Source organism: Rhea pennata, chromosome Z, assembly GCF_028389875.1.
Source record: "Rhea pennata isolate bPtePen1 chromosome Z, bPtePen1.pri, whole genome shotgun sequence".
Taxonomy (NCBI): Eukaryota; Metazoa; Chordata; class Aves; order Rheiformes; family Rheidae; genus Rhea; species Rhea pennata.
This window is the reverse complement of record NC_084702.1, coordinates 29,073,516-29,096,299: the sequence shown is the minus strand read 5'-3', so window position 1 is coordinate 29,096,299 and position 22,784 is coordinate 29,073,516. Positions and strand designations below refer to the sequence as shown.

At 38.0% G+C, this 22,784-nt stretch overlaps 1 protein-coding gene across 5 annotated transcripts in view; it reads right to left on the bottom strand.

The window, feature by feature from the left end:
* Nucleotides 1-22,784, bottom strand: part of NTRK2 (neurotrophic receptor tyrosine kinase 2) — a 199,462-nt gene that overhangs the window by 117,059 nt on the left and 59,619 nt on the right. For 2 of the 5 annotated variants that reach the window (XM_062599007.1, XM_062599005.1), the window contains exon 12: nucleotides 5,249-5,320. The exons of the other annotated variants lie outside the window; for them this stretch is intronic. In XM_062599007.1, coding sequence (XP_062454991.1) covers nucleotides 5,249-5,320 — 72 coding nt within the window. The remainder of the gene's footprint in view (nucleotides 1-5,248; nucleotides 5,321-22,784) is intronic. 5 annotated transcript variants of the gene reach the window in all.

Below are 22,784 nucleotides of genomic sequence, written 5' to 3'. Positions count from 1 at the left end.
TGCTGAGGGGAAAGGAGGAAAGTAAAGAGAAGAAAGATGCAACTGCATTACCTGAAAAGATATTTTTACCAAATTTGTCAGTTTCTGATTTTAAGTAGAAAATTAAATGAAATAATCCATTCCTAGTTTGCTTCTTGGTCCTAAGCCACTGCTTCAAACAGCAGTGCTGGCTAATGACGCAGCAAAATGAGGACAAAATGACACCTCATTTTTATTGAAAAACAAGGAGAGGCTCCTGAATAGGCTTCTGGAGAATGTTTACTGCGAAAAGAAGAAGAATGTCCTGTTTCATTAGAGCAATGCCTACACAGCTGCAGAAGATAGAGCTGTCTGAAGAAAACTATCCTTTTTCTTCAAGATTCTGCATGGATCAGAGCACCTTTGCAACCTAACCATTAAACGTAACTTTTTTTTTTTAAAAAAAAAAAATATTCTTTACATTTCGTGAGCTACTAGGATGATATTTTTCATCAATGTCCTTAAAAGTTCTGATGATAAAAGCATATATTGTTTTTTAACTAAAGATAGAAGCTCGGATAGAAAAGCAAAGAAACGAAAACCTAAGACCTAAACACAGAGACTTGGACATACTCTACCTTATTACAGGCCAGGAATTCCCAGAAGAATCTGGATCTGAATTTCACATTAGCTTCTCTTTCCAGATCAGATTTTCCAGGGACTGAATTTACTTAGAAATTGTACAAACTAAGACCAGAAAAAGGTTAAAAATCCATCCTGTCTTCTTGCACATGAAGATGAAGAGTCTTGACTCTCTTACTTGCTCTAGCTACGTACTATACTCAGAAGGCAGTACACAATACAATATATTGACCTGAGGACTAATTACTGTAAAACAAAACTTAGAGTTTATACTTTCCTTTCTAGTTCTTCAAAATATTGCAGTATTTTATAAAGAATGCTCTTCCAATATTATTAGTATTTCTTCTACTGTTTAAATTTATGCTCCACAGATACAGATAAATAGTTTATCATTTTATGGATGCTGCCACCTGTATGAGATTTCCGAATGGGCTTAATAAAATTGGAGCCATTAACATTAGTGTTGCAGGCAGCATTCAATCTATTTAATGGTTTCGTTCATTGATTCACAAGTTCATAAAAATAGGAAGGGGGTCAAACAGAATTCTATGTACTTTAGTAAAGGACCCTATAAAGCTGTTCTCAGTGTAAAATGAGTCAGGATCATGAGATAGTAAAACTTGGCCTGTCTACTCAGCATTTCAGAGACCAAAAATGTTTGGGCTAACTGTCTCCTACACTGCCAACAATGAACATTTAATACCATAATCTGTTTTTCCTTGGTGTAATTTGGGGTATTTATTTTATTCCCTAGGCTGATACTTTGGAAGATGCATTCATTTTCCAAGCAACTAGCAGAAAATGAAAAAATTGTGCTCAGCACTCTTAAGGAGACTATATTGCATCTTTCTTAAGGAGAGTCATTACCCTCTCGTCTTCCAGCACAATATCCAACAGACGTTTCCTTTTACAATACTGCTGCTGATGCTGTACTTGCTCTGCTTGCTATTGATTAGTGAGAGTCAAGGACATTAAAACCTTAAGCTCAAACTACCAGCTCTCAGAGATAGTCAGTGGGTATATTTTGCACAGTTTCTAATTTAGGGACAGGTTAAAGTAAAAAGAGCGTGTGAGTAAGCAACTGGTCAGACTCAGAAATTTTGCAGAAACAGCAGCTCCTATGGAACCACAGCAAACACACATTAATAGGAAGCCCAGTTCACAGAGAAGGTTGTGACAATTACTATCTGCACACATATTTTAAAACCTAGACATCTGCAGGTTATTCCACGGTTCCTTTTCATGAAACACTTCAACCTTGAGAGATCAATCAGTATTTCAAGGCACATTTTCTCAAAGCTTCCAGCAAGTCCTTGAAAAGTCAAAGCAGTTAAGAAAAAAGGCTGTTTACCTTATGACATCCGTAGCATTTATTTTTAATATACTCATCAGTATGCATGTAAAATACAGAAATGCTACTACACAGATGCACTTTTGACAAGCATCAGTTTACAGCCACAAAAAGATCAGAGCACATGAAGGACATAGCATAATTATGTCTCAACTCTTTTAAAAAACAGAATCACTGTCAACTTGGAAACTGTTCTGTCTCTCTCTGCCTGAATACTGAAAGCCAACTCTACCAAGAATTCAGTTTGTTTATTTCCAAAGATCAATAGATATTCCATATATGGCCTTTTTGACTAAAACTGGTAAGCCAAGCTATACATAGAAATTAGAGAAATAAAGTTGCTTGTTCTAGTATAATAAGAAGAGTCATGGAACTGTATCATATATATCCATTTATAACAAGATTATTCTGCTAACTATTGCCCTACAATAATATCAATTCCTTTGATCAGCACAGGCCTCATGTTGTTACTGAACATCCAGCTTCCTTTCAATGACATTCTACCTTGAATCTGTGAAGCCTGAGTATTTCTTACAAGACACATATGTTAATCACTGACTACCTCTAGCAAAACAATTTATTCTTTTTACCTCATTAGTCTCAATGACCTTCCTTTACAGCAATTACTGTTCAGATGCTTCCAGCTTAAATCTTCCTTAAAAAAAGAAATCATTAATGATCTTCCTTTAAAAAGCTGATCTGTGCTGGATAAATTCTACTGAGTAGTATGGCCAATGAGCATCTCCTCATGGAGCTCATGGTCAAGACTTACACGCCTAAAAAGCCATTCCAACATCTGGCATACATTCTGCAGGCAAACTGAGGTATATATATGCACGTCCCACACCTCTTCAAAGACTCCAGGCACTTTTTTCTCTTCCTAAGTGCTGCAGTAACTTAGAATCACACTGAAGACACTGCTTGTCTGTGAACCTCCCTGTGATTCCTCCCAAAAACAGGAGATGGAGAATATTTTTAAGGGAAAATGCACTTACTCCAGGCTGGCTTTGATTTGCTTTCTTCTGTTCCCAGTTTTATAGACACATGGGCACAAAATGGATCTCAGTTTAAAGGAATGCTCTTTACATGTACAGTAAGGAATGGAGAAGGAAAAAGGTATTGCAAACATGTCTTGGGAAAAAGGGAATCTCCTACTCTTTATATTTAAAAATGTTACCTTTTATTGCACCTTTTTGTCAGAACTAAATGCATATCATATTTAACAGACTAGCTGTATCTAAATTACAGCTGAAAAGTCTTGTCTGAAGATTAAGCAACTTTCTTCTGGGAGAAAGTAAACGGTTTTACTAAGTGATACAATGTAATTAGAATCTTAATTAACATGAAATAAATTAGAGACACAAGCCTATAATGGATACCATGTTCATCTGCTTACTGCCATAACAACCAGAGAAGGCTATTCACAATAACTGAGTAAGGCTATGTTCTTCTTTGAAACTGCATTCCCTCAACGGGAGATGCTGGGCTCCTCATCCGCATGTTTTGGCACACTGTATGCTATACATTTTGTTTGGATCCTACTTGTCTGCCACCACTGAGGTACCACAAACATAACTTTCTGAGCTGTATGCAAAGCAATAGAAGTAGTTTTCCCTTCTTTCCATACATCTTAACCAAGCTTTGAAATGCAATCCCAAAGATATTTCCATCAAATAGTTTTGTAGGGGCAGAATCAGGAAAGGAATGGAGCTATTGCTGTTATTCCCACTGCATTGCTGAGATGTGCTTCCTGAATTTCCCCATTTCCATTGAAAAAATGGTCTTATAGCCATATTAAGGTTACAGTGAGGAAGTAAGAGGGGCGGATGCTTTACTTGGTAACAATTTATCCACATATGCCCAAAGCACCACCTAAGAAACCCAGAGTCTTCAGCCTTCATAGTCACTATAAATCCTCTTGCATTTTCAGTGAATAAATAGTTTCATCCACATGCCTGATCATTGCCTGAGTAAGGACACATGATCATCCCTTTCTTTTTTTTCTTTTTTTTAATATACAACTATTTCATCTACATTAATCATGGTATCATTTGGGGTTAAGCTAACCAGCACTCTCCCAGACAATGTCCTGGTAAGTTTCAAAGGACAGCATGGGTTATGATTATTCACCACACACAATAAGGAAGAGGCCACTCTGATGGAAGAGAGAGAAGAGAGTTTTAAACATAAGTGCAAAAACCATACCTTCTCCTCAGCGCAGAGAATGTACCCTAGCCTCATCTGCTTTATTGGTATACCCATAGCTTCAAATGTTGGTAGGTGCTTTGCCTCAGAAGCAAGTGAAACGATACAGTATTTACAAACCACACATTAGGCCCACTCTCCAGGGAGAACACTTAACCGATAATACAGAACTGAATTATTTCAGATTACTTAAAATGTAATGGAACAGAAAGAGTGAGTCAGTTATGTGAACTAATGCAACCTGTTAAAAAAAATCAAAATAATTGTATTTTGTTAATGTTTGACAGAAAAGTCTGGTATTTGGCCAATTCTAATTATTTAGACTTGGTCCATAAAACAATGTTAATACAGCAGAAAGCAATTGTTGATATTCTCTCTGAAAATCATATTAATCAACAAGTATTTGAGAGCTCTTGTGATTTTAGTCCTGGATTGGAAAAGAAGTTGACTGAGAAAATGTTAGTGAACAAACCCCACCCCACCGCCCAAACACACTAGTCTAAAGACACTAGTCCAAACATGATATTGGGATTTGCTTATACCAAATGGATTCTTACCAAGTCCTGTTCAACAACAGATTTCTAAGAGCAAAACAATATAGCAAGTTTCATTCTCATACTAGTATTTAGTCCATCCCAGTTTATCAAATATTTCAATAGAATATCATTTTTTTAAGCTCTGTTCAAACCCCCTGACATTCACACAGAAGGAATTTCCCAGATTCATAGGGGAACCTAAAATACATCATTAGTTTTTCCACAATTTTGACTGCATATATTTTACCACGAAACATGCGTATGTGTGTGTGTATACTCAAATATGTGATTGATACATATTTTGTGTGTGTGTACGTATGTGTGTATATGTATAATGTGTGTATGTGTGTGTGTGTGTGTGTGGTTTTTTTGCATACACACACACACACAAAAATATATTCTGGAAGTAAAACCAAAAGTAAGTGCAGTATGTTAGAATGACACCAGACCTCCAGTTCTAAGAGGAAATAATTCCACAAATTCACGGAGTATATATAAAAACAATATAATCATTGCTCTTTATAGGTTAGGAGTCTGAATAGCTTTATCATCTCACCTTCATTATCGCAGTCTTGCAATGAAAGCCATATTTGATCTACCAGACCAACTCCTTTTACTTCACCATGAACTGGAATGGAATGCATTATCATTAATGCAGTGTCAAAGGTTTGTTTTGCAATTGTCAAGTCTACTCTTTTCTGACATTTACATTACTAATTGTTGTATCTTCCATCCGAGTTTGCAGGACAGAAATCATCCACTGTGATACTTCTAGACTGTTCTCAGTTCGCATCTTCAACAGTTATGAAGCTATACTATGAGGATGGCTGTCATTATTAACTGATATTTTCTGGACTGGATTCGACTAGACACATCCTGTACATGTGTTTTAGAAGTACAGAAAGCCAGCACAGCTTAATAACATTTAGGAAACAATTGTAGTATCATGTTTTATAGGTACTGAAGAGAAAGTCTTCAGTCACTGGCCAAATTCTTCTTGGTATATATCCTTGGCTTCCAAAAACAAACCTTATGTTCGGATAGCTCCCGCAGAAGTCAAGGGTCAATCCTTGGTCATACTGCATGGAGCATTTTTTGCCTGGGGTTTATGGGTTTTGTCTGGAGTTTTTGCTTTTGTTGGGGATCATATACAGAACAAAAAACCTTACTTATTAACAGCGAAGTCATTAATTCACTGCGTTAAAAAAAATCCTCACAAGACCTACTATCAAAGTAGCTCATTCAGCACCTGCCCCCACTCCTTATTCCCATTACCCGAATCAACCTTTAACCAGCTTGTACTGTCTGAAACTTCTCCAGGTGGCTGTATGTTGTCTCAGAGGCCCTGGCAGTCCCTTGCTGTGCCCGTAACACAGGAGGTACCAGTGCAGTGTGACAACAGGTCTCCCCTTCTGCTTTACACAGGGATAGTTCAGCATGAGGAGCACAATGACTATAAATAAAAGACTTGGCAAATTTAAGCCTCTCTATCCCAATTTCTCAGATACTAGTGCTAAATATTCTTCACGGTTGGAAAATATGAACTTATAAAGTGCAAACTGGGAACACTATGAACAAAAATGTAACTTCTTCAAATAGTTATTTGTTCTTCACATGCAAAGACAACAGATCTGTAGCCAGTAGACCTGGACATACATTATGAATTCAATGTAAGGCCAAACATCTGCAAGTAAATAACAAGTACAAGCAAACTCCAGCCAAACAGCAAGGGTCAATTTAACTCATGTAATTAAATTATATTCCTCTAAAATTTCTGTAGCTACACATATATGCAAATATATATGTGCAAATTCCCCCCAATGGACTTTACAAGATTGAGTCACTGAATAGCTTTTTCCTTCAAAATCATATTAACATTAAGGTCCTGGACCCACAAAGAAAAGCAATAGAAATAGATTTTCTATTACCAGCATTTTATGAACAGTATAAAATCAATACAGTACATATAAAACTGATTTGAGCCATATTAAATATAATGTCTGTAGAACGAGTAAAGTGACTGTGCACATTCTTTGACAGATTAAGGATTATGACCCACAGCAAAGTTGGATCCATTGTGTTCAACAGGCATGATTAACTGTATTCATAATGTTCTACAATAAAGCTGATCTCCAGAAGCTCGCTTCTAAAATTATTATGATAACTCAGAATTTTGTCACGGCTGCAGACTTTTACACCATCTGGATTTTCCTATGGACCAGGAGAAGAAAGAAACCTTTTCAGCTACTGCAAAACCTTTTCAGCTACTGCAAATACATCCAGCTCACTCCATCCAAGTCAACAGTTCTTAAAGATCACTTTTAAGCTACAAAATTTATATCTTTAAAAGCAGATCCAGTTTAGCAATGTGATGTCTACATGAAAATTGAACTATGTCAGGAGAGAAAAGCCTCCCTTGCCTCTCTTCAGACTATCTAACCTGTATTCTAGTAGCCTGTTCTGGAAGAAAAAGCTTGGATGAGAGAACACCAACGAGATTCCAAATAAAACTATAAATGAGATAGTCTTCTGTATTTCTGAGCGATTGCTTATGTTATCTCTTGAAACAGGAAAGCTAATTTACAGGGAGAAAGGTTTCCACTCCCATTAGTGGAACATTGTTTCTTTTCCTGCAATTAAAAAAAAGAATCTAGGACTCCCCTTAGATTTACAATATAACTTCAGGAAGTGAGGTTAGTTATTCAGCATGGGACAAGTTTACTTACTCTAGACTGAACTAGTTTTCAAATAAGAAAAAAAAAGAACTTTTTTTGTATATAGCTTTCATTTGCTGTTCTGGAAAACAAAATGCCAAAACACAGTACAAAGGGCCATCAGTCATGCAGTGAAAATCTCCTTTCCCTCACAAACGCCATTTTCTTGAACTCCACCCAATTTACAAACTTCACAGAACCAGTACCTCAGAGAGGTATCCCACAATTGTTTCAAATCAGAATATGCTTTCCAGTGCATAACACAACCATAACGATTACTGGGGATGGGAAGGGAGGGGAAAAACCCCTTGCATGACCGCTAACCAGTGTGACCCAAAACAATTCATCAGCACAGCTCCCATATACTTGGATCAGGGCCGAGCCCTGTCCAATAATAATATGCCTTTATGTCTGAGCCTGACTACACTAAAAGTTATTGATGACAACCTCGATTAAACAAGTAATTAAATCCTCCAAATACTTGCATGGTGGGAGGAAGGGTTATGAGAAGGACAGAGACCAAGCATCAGTTGTGACCTTGAAAGAAAAGTATTGATTCGATTTTGTCTTGTGAAAGGAAGGAGGGGAAACTGAAACCAACGGTCCTGAATCATTAATGAGCTCCCATAGCATGCTCCTAATTCCAATTTTATAAATATCCAAGTGACTCTTTCTTCAGGCCTCCTCAAAAGTAGCATGTTTACAAACTATTCAAAAATGGAAACTGCAAATTCACTCAAGACGACAAGAAGGACATCTAGGTAGCAACTCAAAAGGTGTCTGTTTTTGTATACTTTAGACTGTCTATACACTATGTTTATTACTGCGAGCAACCAAAGGATGGTATTGACTGCCTGTGCCACTACCTAGGTTTTCATTAGTATCCACTGCACAGAATAGTATTTTTCCACTTTTTGGAGCTTTTCTATGGATGAAAGGCCTTCAAACACACTCTAGATCATGAATATCCTTTTGGCAACTTTTCCCCTCTTTTCTTAAAAGAATCTCTTCACAGAATGGAATGTTATAAAATTATATGCATAGTGATGACTTATACAGCAGGAAAAATCCAGTAATTCCTGTTCTGTGTCACCTAAGTAGTAAAAGGATGTAGAACAGTAGAGTAGGATGCAGAAAGGCAAACAGTAGTTGTGATGCGGGAAGGTGTATGATAATTTTCTTCTAATTTACCTTACATTTCACTTCATCCTCCTTTTGGTTGAATTCTCCCGCCTCAATAAATTCTTAATTTTTCTTCTAAAGTCTCCTTTTCTAGAAATTATCTCCAATAGCTTTCCTTTAGGTAGACCTAGCTTTAATGCTACTTACTGCAATACAAAGAAAGCATCCTTTTTCCATCTTGGCTCTTGTAACAGTCTTACTGCAAATCACTCTGTACCTATTAACTTACTTCTATAGAGAAATAATAATTTAGGTTACAGAACTGCTTTTCTGATTTCAAAAAACCTTTACTAAACAAATCAACTACATTAAGAGACTGGATAAATTATTAAGCTAAGATATACATATATATATATATATATATATATTTAACGTGATTAAACCAAGAGAACTAAAAGAAAAAGTTCATCAAACAGCCAAACAACCCCTGATTGCAGACATTTCCTCCCAGGAAATGCTATTCAATGGAGAAAGGCATACCAGCAAGGTACAAACATGAAATGATGGTTCATTTTGCCATCTACTACAGGAGAGAATAATTGCAATAACTTCTGCCCACACTGCCATTGCATTGGCAGTGTCTAGCTGATATCCGCACAAATGAGTGCTCAGTGGTACCAAGAGCTACTGTATGTCTACACATGTAAGAAATGAGCCATTTTAAAAGTGTCTGTTTAAGTTTCCTTTCCACAATCTTATTCATGACCAATATTTCTACTTTCTAGAGATTAGAAATCTTCCTTAGAAACCACTGCTTTAAGAAACTGACACTTCTTATACCCTCTTTTTCACAGACAATGTAGTAATATTGACAAAGGTGAGAAATACTACTACTGGTATCAAATTCAGATGCTTTCTATAGTAACAGAATATCAAAAACCACTAGAGCAATGATGCCACTGTTATACTTAATGATTCATGAATTCACGTAGTAAGATGAAACACTAACCATGATCTTAAAATGAAGCATGCAAGTCATTAAAAAATCTATACTGCAAAATCTCAGTTAAAAAAAATATACATATATATGATCCTGATCCTTTCTGATCTAAATTCTGAAATATAACTTTTCTGCTTATCATGACAATTTATACGTTTGTATACCCTAGTGAAAAAAAAATACCTAAAAAAAGAATACAAGATCATAGGCAAGGAGCAAGCAAACTGAAGAATGATAAGATCACTCATTTAAGTCAGATAGAAAGAGATGATCTGTGTGACTACACGTCACAGAAAACCTACACTAAAACAAATCCAGAAAACAATGTATCTTAAATGTTAGGTCCAAACTGCAGTTTTACCATAAAATAAGTTTAGTGAAATTCTGGGGATGGACAGTTTTACACCAGAAGATATATGGGACGGAGAAGACTCCTTCATAATGTTCTTGCTCACTTTATACCTTCCACCTACATTTGTCTGATCCATAAGATGAAGGTAATGAACAACAAAATGATTCATTATCATGAACTGTACAGTGATTAATTCAGTATCCAGTGATCTGTAAGAACCAAGGATTAACTGTTTCTGGTAAAAACAGAAAAAGCAGATTCCAAATCAAAGCTCCATTTTTAAAATACTTTGTTCCCTTTAAATTTCAGACACCACAAACCTTCCCACTTCTGGGTATATGGTTTTGCTCAGTTCCATGGCTCCTGTAAAGACTTTATCAGGAAGGAATAAAATGCAGTAATGATTTTTTAAAACCAAGCTGCATACAATCCTGTACATAAGCCTTTAATACTGGGGAGGTAAAAGTGTGGTATTTAAAATAATAGACTAAGAGCAAAATTCTGCTCTTCTATACGTACTACAAATATCATATCTGTAATGTTTATCACACTGCTTACTCTGCACTGACCTGAAGCTCCTGTTTTCATCAGTGACATTTCTGGAGCCGAAAAAGCAATAGGATGCTGCAGCCAGACCAACAAGAAATTCGCTCTCACTGCTGGCTGAACCCCACAGTGCCAATCACTGTGACACAACTTGCCGTTCCTTTGATTTAATGGAGATGATTCACAACTCTAATCAGCTTTTCCGTGCATACAATTATTTGCACATGGGTGGGTGGGAGAGCCCTCATTTTTCACTTCAGTCATGATTTTAACTGTATACATTGCATAGACAGAAAGTCAGTGTACTCCTTGAAGCACTCAATTTTCACTATGAGGAGAAAGGCTGGCTGCTGTTCACGTTTGTTACTGTATTATTCTTTGATGTGTTAACATCCAGTCTTGTGACCACATGTGACTAGCACAGGTCAGATAAAGTAAACTTTGCCAACAGAGGTGTCCTGGCTAGGGACCAGGCTGACTGCTACTGTGCTGTCCACGGAGCTTTGCAGAATAAACCTCCTCATCTAGTTGTAGCACAAGAAGCTCATTTCTTGGCCCTGTCTGTCTGATTTTCAGTGCCAGTGGTCCAGACTCAGTTCCTCCCAAGCTGCAGTTCAAATTTTGTTGTTGTTGTTGCTATTTTTGTTTTTAAAATAGATCACATGTGTGCCGGAATTCATGACTACAAGGACACACTGAGTGGCACAGCAAAGGACAGGTGAGTGCACAGACACTGTTACCTCCAGTCCATTAAAGCTGATACTCTCCTTTGCTCTCAGTCCTCTCCCCACCACTGTCTTGCCCCTTCCTTTCACTGGTAGGGTTGGCAATCCCCTCCTTGTTTCACTCATTTTTCCCCATGTTTCCTTTGCCCCTCTCTACCATGGCAGGGTCCATGCTTGCAAAGCCAGGTTTGGATCTCCCTTACCATCCCAGGTGGCGAACCCAGGACAAGAACTTGCACTTCTTCCACCTCTGCCATCCTTCCAGCTGACAGAAGGCAGTCCCCCCTTCCCCATCTTAATTAAGTACTGGGTCTTTGATCCTAGTAATTACTTCCGCGGCTTTTGGCTCACATCTTAACCCTCTCTTCTTTTTCTACTCAGTACATAATCAACCCATCCAGTAGGAGACTGCAAAAGGGTGTGATTTTTCCCTTCTTTGGCTTGCTTTAATAATTCAACTCTACTACAATCTTTTCCTTTTCTCCATATGACAGTTTAAGAAATTTCTTACCTAATCACCTCATCTAGTCTTCTCACATCCCCAGAGGTCTCCTCTCTTAGTTTCCTTTACCTTTGCTCTCATGCCCTCCGTCACACCTCTCCATTACATCTCACTTAGCCCTGAAACTTTCCCCCCTGAAGAAAGCAGGTTTAGGAAGGGGAAGGGGAAGGGGAAGAAGGTGAAGAGGGAAGGGGAAAGGGGAAAGGGAGGGAAGAAACCAAGAAAAAAAATCCTGTCTCTCTGTCAAACTACTACCTGTATTTCTCATTAAGCTCACTGAATGAATTGCAGGAAGTTCATCTGGTCTATCTTATAGTTCATCTTGGACTATCAACCCTCTAGCCAAAATATTCCTGGTCTGGAACCAAGACCTCACTCAGTGTAGTCCTGACACACAACTACCTTTAATATTATCCTTAAGAAACTTGTCATTCACCTTCAATGCCATGAGTTTTGCATGACTCATGATTTAGACCTACCTGACCAACCCAAACTGCCACACTGTTCTTCTTTACAATTCAATCTTTGAATCCTAACAGTCAGTCTCAGAAAGAAGAAAAGAAAATGTGATTTTCATTTTAGGCTAAGGTTCAAAGCGATGCTAATAGAAAGACTCCATCCACTTATACTACTTCTGAAGACAGACTAATCCAGACAAGAACCTACAAAATATTATTTTGCAAAAAGGCAAAAACAAATCTGTTCAGTTTGGCTGCAGGAATCATACAAAATCATGCAACATTCACCCCAATTCATTTTGTTTTTTTTTTCAGCTTTAGCATTTTAGACATACTTTGCATGGCTAGCCATATTTTTCAGTGAAATTAAATGACAAAAATGTCTCAGAGCTACAACCACATCCTAAAAGGTGACTCATAAACAATAAACCCATGAAGTATTTCAAAAATTGACACACTTGTTGTTTAAGTGACTAAATTATGAACACAAAGGACAAAGTAGAAAAGTATCTTGAGCCATGTTTGGGAAGACTTTTATCTGCACATAGCTGACAAGCTATACACCAACCTAGGAATGCATAAGCACACATGAGTGTATGTACATGAACTTCTCAGTGTAAATACACAAGATTTGTGTTAAAATAGTTCAGTTCAGCCTAAAACCTGTGTTCACACCTACCACGAGACACATGGGTTTTTCTCACTGACATCAGCAAAATACACTTTGCTGTACCTTTTATGTTTTCTGCACACCAGTCAATGTAGTCAGGTATATTTGAAGCGTAGCTAAGGCCACGCTCTGAAAATTCAGTCCTTTAGCTGTCTCCTCCACTATTTGTAGCTAAGATTCACCTAAGAGAATTGGCCATGGTCCATACCTTGCCCAAAGCAGGTTCAGCAGAGAGTTTATTAGCTGGGGCTCTTTTCTGTACTTCCCTCATAAGTTCTGCTACATCGGCTGGAACCAGTAGGCCAGCAAAAAGTTGGTATTTGATTCCCTATTTAAGGAGCTATTTAGGAGCCACTCTAAGATGCCTCCCTCTCTCATCCAGAGCCCAGTGTGTTACAGCGCCAAGGTTAATTGAGGAGCTAAAGGCCAAGATTATGTTCCACCTATTCTCTGGGAGGATTTAGTTTCCCATGTTATTATAAAGATACTTTCCTAGATGCATATGGAAGCTGACACAGCCAACCACAGGAACTTTGCCTGCTGCACTTCTTTCCTCAAAGAAATGCTAACCCCCATCAATCTAAATGAGTCCAGTTCCCATCTACACTCATTTACTGGCAGGGTAGTATAAAGGGGCCATTGTGTAAATAAGAGCAGGCTCACTGACCTTTTTTTTATGAAGGATGCCATCAGCATACCAACATCTTTAGATACCAATCTTCCATTCTACATAGCCCATTTCCTCCACCCGTTCTCCAAAATCCCACACACACACACTTAGCAAGGACGCTACTTCAGTTTTAAACATTAACAAGACAGTTCTTTGACTAGGTAACAATAATAAAAAGTGAATTCTGAAGTCCCTACCATATATGAGGTTCTCCTTTTTCCTCCCCCCACACATCGAAATAGAACAAACCAGTGACCCAGTTGTCAATCTGGAAGTAAATATTTAAAATTAAGCATTTCCATAATGTTGCTTGTTGCCCTGGACACATTTTCAGGATTATAACAGAAGAGAAAGGGTATCAGTAGTCAACTGCAATGGAATGGGCTGAAAAAAAATAAAGTATCTAAAGTATCTAACTAAAATTTAAATAAGCATGAGTTAGGAGCAGCTGTAAGATGCACTGGGAAACACTCAGATGCTATATGATTTGTAGCTAAAAGGCAATAAATGACAGGCATGAATTTTGTGTGCACAAAAAATAGGAGCTCAGTGGCAAACAGATCACTGTTTCAAGGCCAGCTGGTATACACAATACATACAAACATCATTTTTGTACACATAGCAGCCAGTGAAAACAATGCTCATCTTTGTGTTTCATGCAATCAAGAGCATCTGTTTGTAGAAGTATAGGCTGTACTTAGAAAAAGCATCATCTGGCTTCTGGGAACAAATCATGGTTTGCAAAAGTTGCCATCATTGCAGTATCTAAGCACTTAAATGCTAGGCGATGTCATTGTGATTAATAATGAATGTATATTGTGGCACAAATATTTTTCAAAGTACACAGATGGGTCACTGCCAATTGCTTGAAAGACTGCAAACACACAGAAGGAATTCCTCTCCCTTTGGCACCATCAGGGTAAGGCTGTTGGCCCAGAGCTGCCAGGGGTGACACCAGTGTGCTACAGATTGCTGTCGTGGAGGACAGGGAAGGGGAGGCAGAGCGGGGCAGCCTCGTCCTTCTCTTAGGAATGGTGGATGCCTGTGAGGCTTCTCAGTTCCTCTGTAGGTTTGCTATCATACTCCTGTTATATGTTCTGTAGTATACACCAGGTATGAAACAGAGGTATAGGCTGATTTTCTGAGGAGCTAAAGGGGAAGTGTCTTCCAGTTCCCTTGCAATCATGCCAGATTATCTGGTCAATTAAGGGAGGATTTTACCCTAAGAAAGTCCAAATTATTGCTTTATTAAAATAAAGGTAGAGATACTTATTTTATATGCTTCTTCACAAGAACAACAGGGTGCTGCAAGTGACAAAGAGAGAAGGAAAGTCTCCCTTGCCCACTTTCTGTGTGCACCAGGCATGACTAAGAACACAAGAACAGCCAGGCCAACCCCGCCAAGTGACCATCTAGCACCCTGTCTGTGACAGTGGTCAGAAGTCCACGCCTGAGGATTCACGTAAGCACAGAGCAAGTGCATCAATACATTTATTCAAAATACTCAAAGCCTCTCTGAGCTGCACAGCTGAGACTTCACAAACCAGAAATGATGGCTTTGTGCCTAACAGCCATATCACTCACATTTATAGCCAGTGGGGAGCATGCAGGAAACAGGCTCTGCGCTCTTCACCTGTCTCACAACCTGCTCTGCCTGTATTTGAAGGACCTTACGTTGTACAGGACCCACAGCATGTTGCATGAATTCTTCTGATGGCACCAGAACAGCCTGCACTAACGTTTACTCAGAACATACAAGCAGAAACCAGTGCAAGTTGAGCTCAAGCTCAAGCTTCAGACACCATGAGAAGTAGTTACATGGCCTGCCTAGCCAGCAAGCCAGCACTCAGAAGCACAGAAAGAGCAAAATGTAGCAGGAGAGACAATTTATTGTTCTCTAAAGTGGCAGAGAGCTGTGAGAGCTTTTGGGAAGCCCCCAAGAGGATGACACTGTGTAGAAATAGTGTGTTTGTGGCTACCAAGACAGCTGACTGCATGTTTTAGTTTAACTCTCAATTAGCCACAGTGCAAGACACATTCAACAGATGAACAACTGGACCAGAGCCAGCAAAGTCTTCTAAAATAGGGGCTGCTTTTAGAATACATCTCCACATATCATAGCAAAAGGATGGATAATAGTGGAGCTCTAGAGACTACAGAGGGGTGTACATTGGGGTGAACATTTAGAGAACATCACAGTAGTCCTCTCCAAATATATTAAAGGAAACTAAGATGTTCTGATTCAGACATTAATGTGTAAAAGGCAATATTTCTGTGAAATACATTTCTGCTCCTACACCTTGCTACAAATTACAAAAATATAACTTAGTGAAAGGGCACAAACACAGAGGGACTACACCACAACACTTTCTTGGAAGCCCTTGGGTATTACAGCTTGCAACCACAGCCACCAGCCCAGGTGTCCGAGCACTCCTTGGTAAAAGAGAGGGCTCTAGTAATTTAAATCACCAATTTTATAAGTATTTCTCTCCAAATTCCAGTTAGTGGCAATGTCTCGTGACCAGAAGCAAAGTTAAAATTTCTCCTACTTTAAAAGGTGAGGTAAAGTAAATCTCCATGTTGCGGCTGGCCTTATCAGATCCAGGAACATTGCCATTCCTTTCTAGCTTTACAAATAAATTCCTCTAAGTTGTGCAAGTTTTCATATACTCTCTGCAGACATTCCTAGATAGTCTACCTAATTTCCAAATTTGCAACCATCTTTACCATTAGCATGGTTTACATAGCATACCACAGCATTTGAGTGCTTCACAACTGTGGCAGTATTATTAGGGTTAAGCATGGAACGGGTGAAAGACCTCTGATTTGGGACTCTGGAAAGTTACGTCATGGAGGAAATTAAGGACAGCTGTGCTAAGTGCTACAGCCATGGCCAATCTTTTTCCCTTCTTGTACTCTGTGAAGAAGATGCACTCAAAATACAAAGCCATTTTGAGAGAAAATGTCCAGTTCTAAGTACTTAGAGGTTCTGGCTCTGTATTATTACGCATATAATGTTCAGAGTGGACAAGAAGGAAAGGGACTGATGGAGGGAGGAGGATCACAGTCAGATTAGATGGCCATATTGCCAGGAAGAAGTAAAGCTTCAAGATAAATACTTTGTATTCTGTCAGCAAGAACTCTTTAATGTCTTATATGGTTGTATTATTCTACTTGGTGCTCCAGCGTATTCTCCTAAACCAGGTAGTTTAAGAAATAACAGTGGCATTAACTTTGAATATTAAGAATATAATTAATCCAGGCTAAATAATAGTTACTAAAGAGTTACTATGCCCATTTCACTTTGTGATAAAGAACCCTATTGCTTGCTTTTCTTCTTCTCCCTCCCTATCTTTTTTTTTGTAAGCAGGAAAAAATAAAAGAGAAGATTCCCAACCCATCCTTTTTTTTTTTAATCTCAAATAAAAAAATCTGTTTTTTTTCTCATTTTGCTAGATTTGATTTCCCATTTCCATATTTGAACTGGTTTCTGGTTTCTTACACTGGAAAGTGAACAGTGTTAAATGGGACAGAACAAGGCAAAGGACAAAAAGAAGAGAGGCTGAGAGACACTTGTTTAAAATGGTAATTCTGAGTTTCAGGGAGCATAGAACAGGAGGAAGGAGAAAGTGGCCTTTGAGGGCAGTGCTAAAAACCTTTTAGAAATAGTGAAGACCCTTCTCATAAATTGACCCTCCCAATCAATTTATGAAAGAAAAAGGCATTACTTATACTGTATTACCTTGATTTTTCATGCTGGATTATCATCCAGGCTGAGGAGATAAGATAGCCCTAACATTTTAAGCAAATAAACATGAAAAGCTAAACTGTGTCCATGCAAAGCAGAGAGGCAGGCTTATGTCACACAGGTGAGGAAGCAGCAGGGAGGCACAGTATCTCCGGGAAGAGAATGACTGAGAACAGCTGTGAGTCACTTGGACAAGGTGTGTTCAGCTAACCGTAAAGGAAACATTTGGGGGAATTCACAGATTGCTGGGTGAGGCTGTGGCAGCGGCTAAAATACAAAGCTGTTCCCCCTCCAGGTTCTAGCAATCATGGGAGATGATAAACATGCACTGGTGTGTGTGAAAAAGAGATTAAAAAAAGGACTCATTCATTCATATAAAACAAACAACCTTATTTGAAGTTTTGCCCAGCACTGAAACAAAACTAAAGTTTTCTTTTTACTAGATACTCGAGCAGCTTAGCTACCTTTTGTCTTCATTATTCTTAATTCCTGTGAACTTTTGTACTTCTCAATTTCTTCCTAAACAACAAGAGCACTGCTAGAAAAATGATGGCTTTACAACATCTCTTATTCATTCAGAAAAATGAAGCATCATATATTTCTCCAAAAAAAGAACGGTTTTTGTTATTTTTTCCAAATATCCAGATTCAAGGGTGTCTAATGCTATGAGAATGCACACACTGAGAAAACAAAGGCATTTCAGATGCATTTAAATGGAGCTCTTGACAAAAGTCTACTCTTACATATTTTTGTAAAACTGGACAAGAAAGAACAAACAATTTGACTTATTTGGGGAAACTGCAAATAAACACCAGAAAATACTCAGTCTCTGAGTGGTTTTGCTTGTGCAGCTTTTCTAGACACACGCACTTGTCTGAAATATACTTAAATCAGTCTGAAGTGTTTCTAATTTCTTCCATAATACTTTAAAAGACACAGCTCCACTGTAGGAAGCAAAATGACAGGAGTTGAAAGGAGAGAATCATGAGATCACACTGCAGTGACGCAAGCCACTCTCCGAGCCCATGGTGAATCTTTCCCTGTTGCGCAAAATTCAATACGGAATGCTTTTACTGAAGAAGAAGAAAAAAGAAAAGCACACTCCAACTGTACTAAGGTCTCAGCATTCTGCTAACAGAACTGATAAGCAGCTAACATGGCCAGGCATTTAAAAATAGATCATTATGAACCACAGAAATCATATTATCTTCTGTCCAGAACAAGCATAAAGATTCTCAAGCTCAGAAAAAAATAAAAATAAATAAATAAATCAGACACTGATCCAGAAATCAATGCAACTCAAACACAGAAGGAATCCTTCGTCAATCAAGTTGAGGAATGCAAACAGAAAAAAATTGCATACAATCTGAGAGGCGTTGTGAAAGCATTCAGTATGGGATGCAGCAGTGGAACATGGTCCTAAACAACACCTCTTTGTATTCCCAGTCTTGTTATTCAACTGAGACTCACATACCTGAACTAAATAATTTTAATGAAAAAAAGTCACTGTATTGTAAATAGCATGTGCTCTCCTGTAACCTTCTGGTAGTTCCTTGTCTTCACAATCAGGGCCAGGCCTTGCCAGTATTTAGGACTACACAGCAGCTCCTTCCAAACTAGCATTTTTGCTGGGTGGAGATCACACAGAAGACCTAACCAGAAATACCTTCTGTTTATGTACTGTTTGTGTTTCCACCTATGTTGTCCAAGAACTGCTCTGTTTTTTTAGCATCTACATTTCAAGAATCATCTAATCTTAAGATTGCTCAAAAGACCACCCACACTAGGCATATGTTTACTTTGTGGTAAATAGCACTTAATGTGTTGGAGAACTGGGGCCACCCCCCCAATAAAAAAAGAAAAATATTACTTTGTTTCTTTTGCTCCTCTTCTTTTCTCATCTTCACTTCACACACATCAAAATACTTTTTCTAGTCTCTTTTTGTGCCTGCTCTAGTTTGTTCTGTTTGTAGGGAAACGTTTATTTCTCATGACCCACATTCCCTCCTACTTCCTTTTTTCCCTTCGTTGCATTTCCTCCTGCATCCAGTCTGCATGGATACAGACAGCACAGTGCCAAATGTTCTGACAGGGTGACATAACTATGAAGTATTATTTTAAGAGATACATCTTTTCTTCTTTGTAAGGTAAGAGAATCATGGCTCAAGTATTTTAAGATCTTTGCAAACTCTTTTACACAGAATGACTTTTATGGATCAGTCCATAAAAGTTCTCATTCTTTGAACTACCTATAATTATTAGCCTCTACAAAGTAAAGTACTTAGAAGCATTAACAAATTTATCTTCCAAATGTCCATGTGATACATAAATATTACTGTCCCCATAACCCAAGTGATGCACCTGAGACAGACAATTTGTGTGATATGCTCTTGACTACAAGGATTGGAATGCTAAAGTCAAACAATAAAAATAACTTCTGGTGTCTGCCTCAGATGAGCAATATCATCATTGCCTTTTCATGTCTCATCATCAAAAATATCACAGATTTGACATTATCTTACAACCACTGAATCACAGAAATTAATCCCTCTTTTACATTCTACTCATTGACTAAATAATAAAATGCTCTAAGGACATTAAAAGATTGACACCCACTGAATGTGCATTATGGAACATACAACACAGTACAAAATTACTTCTATAGGTACAAATGGAGAAATCGACAAGTTCCGGATTTCAGTGACTTGACAAAACTCAAGCATGTTCCAGAGCTACAAACGGATCCCACATTTTGAGCACAGCTCCTCTTAGTTACCTGGCAATCAAGGCATAAAATAACTAGGAACCCTTTCTGAGAGCTCATTATAGCTTTATAACCAGTTTGAACATTAGATCATGTTTGCCAAATTGCAGGTCTTCACTGAAGATACAAAGCTTTTACTTTGCACTTCATTTAGAATTAAAATTAGCAAAAGCTCTTCCATTTTAATCATATTTCACTTCTAGACCATAAGCAACCCAAACGCTTAAGCAAGATACGCAATAATTCATGAGTTAAATAATAATAAATTGAGCATCTCTCCATTTTCCCACATCAGTACATCAAGCCACTCAAAAAAATCCAACACTCCGAAAGCAAACCAGCATGCAAGACTCAGGGTTTGTCTTGAAACCTCTTGCAATCATTCTCTTCTCCCTCAACAACATGGAGTTAAACAAAACTTTTAAAGGACAGAACACCATCACTATTTGCCCTATACTTTGGACAAATATGAGAGAAAAAAGATTCCTCCTACTGACAGTGAAGTTACATCCAAAGAATGTGCAAAGACCTCAACAAATTGTCATATTTAGACAGAATAATAAAGTGCTCTGATCTGAACAGTACTACTCCTTAAAGTCATACAAGTATTTCTCAGGCAAAAGATTTTAAGTCATAATGTATATATTGTGTCAGAAGCTGTAATCAGAAATACCGAATAACAATATTGCTGATTAAGGTGGATTTTATTATGTAGCACTTTTTAGTCAAACCAAGATACCCTAAGACAAGTGTGAAATGCTTCAATGGGAGGTAAGTTCCAAGCTGCCCGCTCCTATACTGTTTTTTTTTTTTTTTTTTTTTTGATCAAAATTCAGAATGTAACAAGGGTTTACAAGCAAAAATAACACAGTGAAAAACACACAAAGAAGAAAAAAGGTATTCCAAGACTATTGCATGTGTTCCTGTTTGGAATAACCAAGACTAAAAAAAATAAAATTAAAAGAACTTCATAGTCTAATACAGAAGTTATGGAAATCACTTTCAAGAAAAAAAAAAGCTGTCATTAAATTGGAGGAAATACCTTGTTTTGACTATTGCAGACAAAACCCATGGGTTTGTTCATAACTTTTAATCAACTTTGCTAAAAAGTTTAACATCCTGACTGATAGTCCGAGCTGTAAATTTATATTCAAAAGACGTGACAAGCAAATAACAAGGGCTTGAAGGAAAGATAGTATTTTGGAGTTGTTTGTCCTAAAAGGAACACAGCTTTATTAAATCAACCCACACCATCCCATTATCCGGACAAGGCAAGACAAATTTCTATACCCAGAACAGCACAGCCTTGAAGCTCCACAAAAAGAACAAATAACTTGCTGTCAGGATTTCTGTCTAGGACACAGTAGATAGTTCAGAGAGCACCTTCCAAAATGGGACACGCAAGCCAGAAGATTGCTGGTACCCCCTGACTGTGATGGGACTTTCCAACTCAGTTTGTTCTCTTATTTTTGGACTATTGCACAAAGCACCGACAGAAGCGTCACACAAACATTCAAAAAAAATGTTCTAACCCCAAAGGGACTAAGTACACATCTGTTTCCCGCTACTTGTGTCAGATTCTATTTGTTACTTTCTTAAGAGAGAAGGGGTTGGTTTGGGAACGGGTGGATTTTCCCTCCCTCCTGGTTTTGGAAAAACCTTCAAGAAAACCTCAGTTTACCTCTGAAGTTGTGTTAACACTCTCATCTTTTTCAATCCACTTCTACAGACTTCCTAACAAGTAAGGAAGCACTAAAGATTTTGCTTTGTTGCCTGAATACAGTCACCGTGTGGCAAAATTTACCTCATTTCAAATTAGCAAAAATATTTTCATCCTCTAACTGAATTATGCTGTATTATCTTCCATCAGTTTCCTCTGTACTTCAGCCCATGATTAGTGACATGTTTGAATGTTAACAAACACTTGAAAACTAAAAAGCTCTGTATTTTGCAACCATTTATTTATCACATTCATTTTTCAACAGGGGATGTGGAACAAAACAGGACCAGAATTATTCTCCACAAATCCTCTCAGGGAGTTCATGAACCTGCTCCTGCCCTCTCTGCTCCAGTTCCCTTGCTATTTTCCAGTTTCATATGCTGGATAGATGGAGTCAGACATACACACAAAATGATACGATATCTTGGCAGCCCTCAGTGAATTCCCACCGCAAGCACTTTCACATCCTCCAGCGAGCAAGCAAGCCAAAGCATTCCATAAGAGCAACCCACAGATCTTTATCATAAATATATTTAAGAAATTAACAGAATTTTTTGCTATTTATTCTGCAGCCTCTTGCAAGGGTCTAAAAATCTCACCTCCTCAAGGAACCAAAAGTAGCTTTTCACACACAGCTCTTACCAACAGACATAAGAAGGTACTTAAGATATACACAAGCAGAGAAAGAGAGAATTAGCTTATACCAGTTACTTCAGTGAATTTTGCAATGCTATCTGGGAGTCCCACACAACATGAAAGTTTATCCACAGAGTAGAAAGTTTTATATATATATATATATACACTAACAGTATTTTGAGTCTCTTCTAGCACAAATCAGAGGCCATTTCTGCAATAACACTGATCTTGGAATTAATCATCAGAACACTATTTCCCCAAACTATAAAGACAGAGCAAAAGAAGCAGGGCAGGAGTGAAAAGACTTGCTATGTTTAGTGCAACCCAACTTCGACCGGAATCCAGGACATTGCAAACAAAACATTTTAGTTCTGCTACTGGTCATGAGCGGACTTGCTTACTACTATACTGAAAAAGCACTATATTGGTGTAATTTGGCAAGATAGCAGTGTGCAATGAATGTAT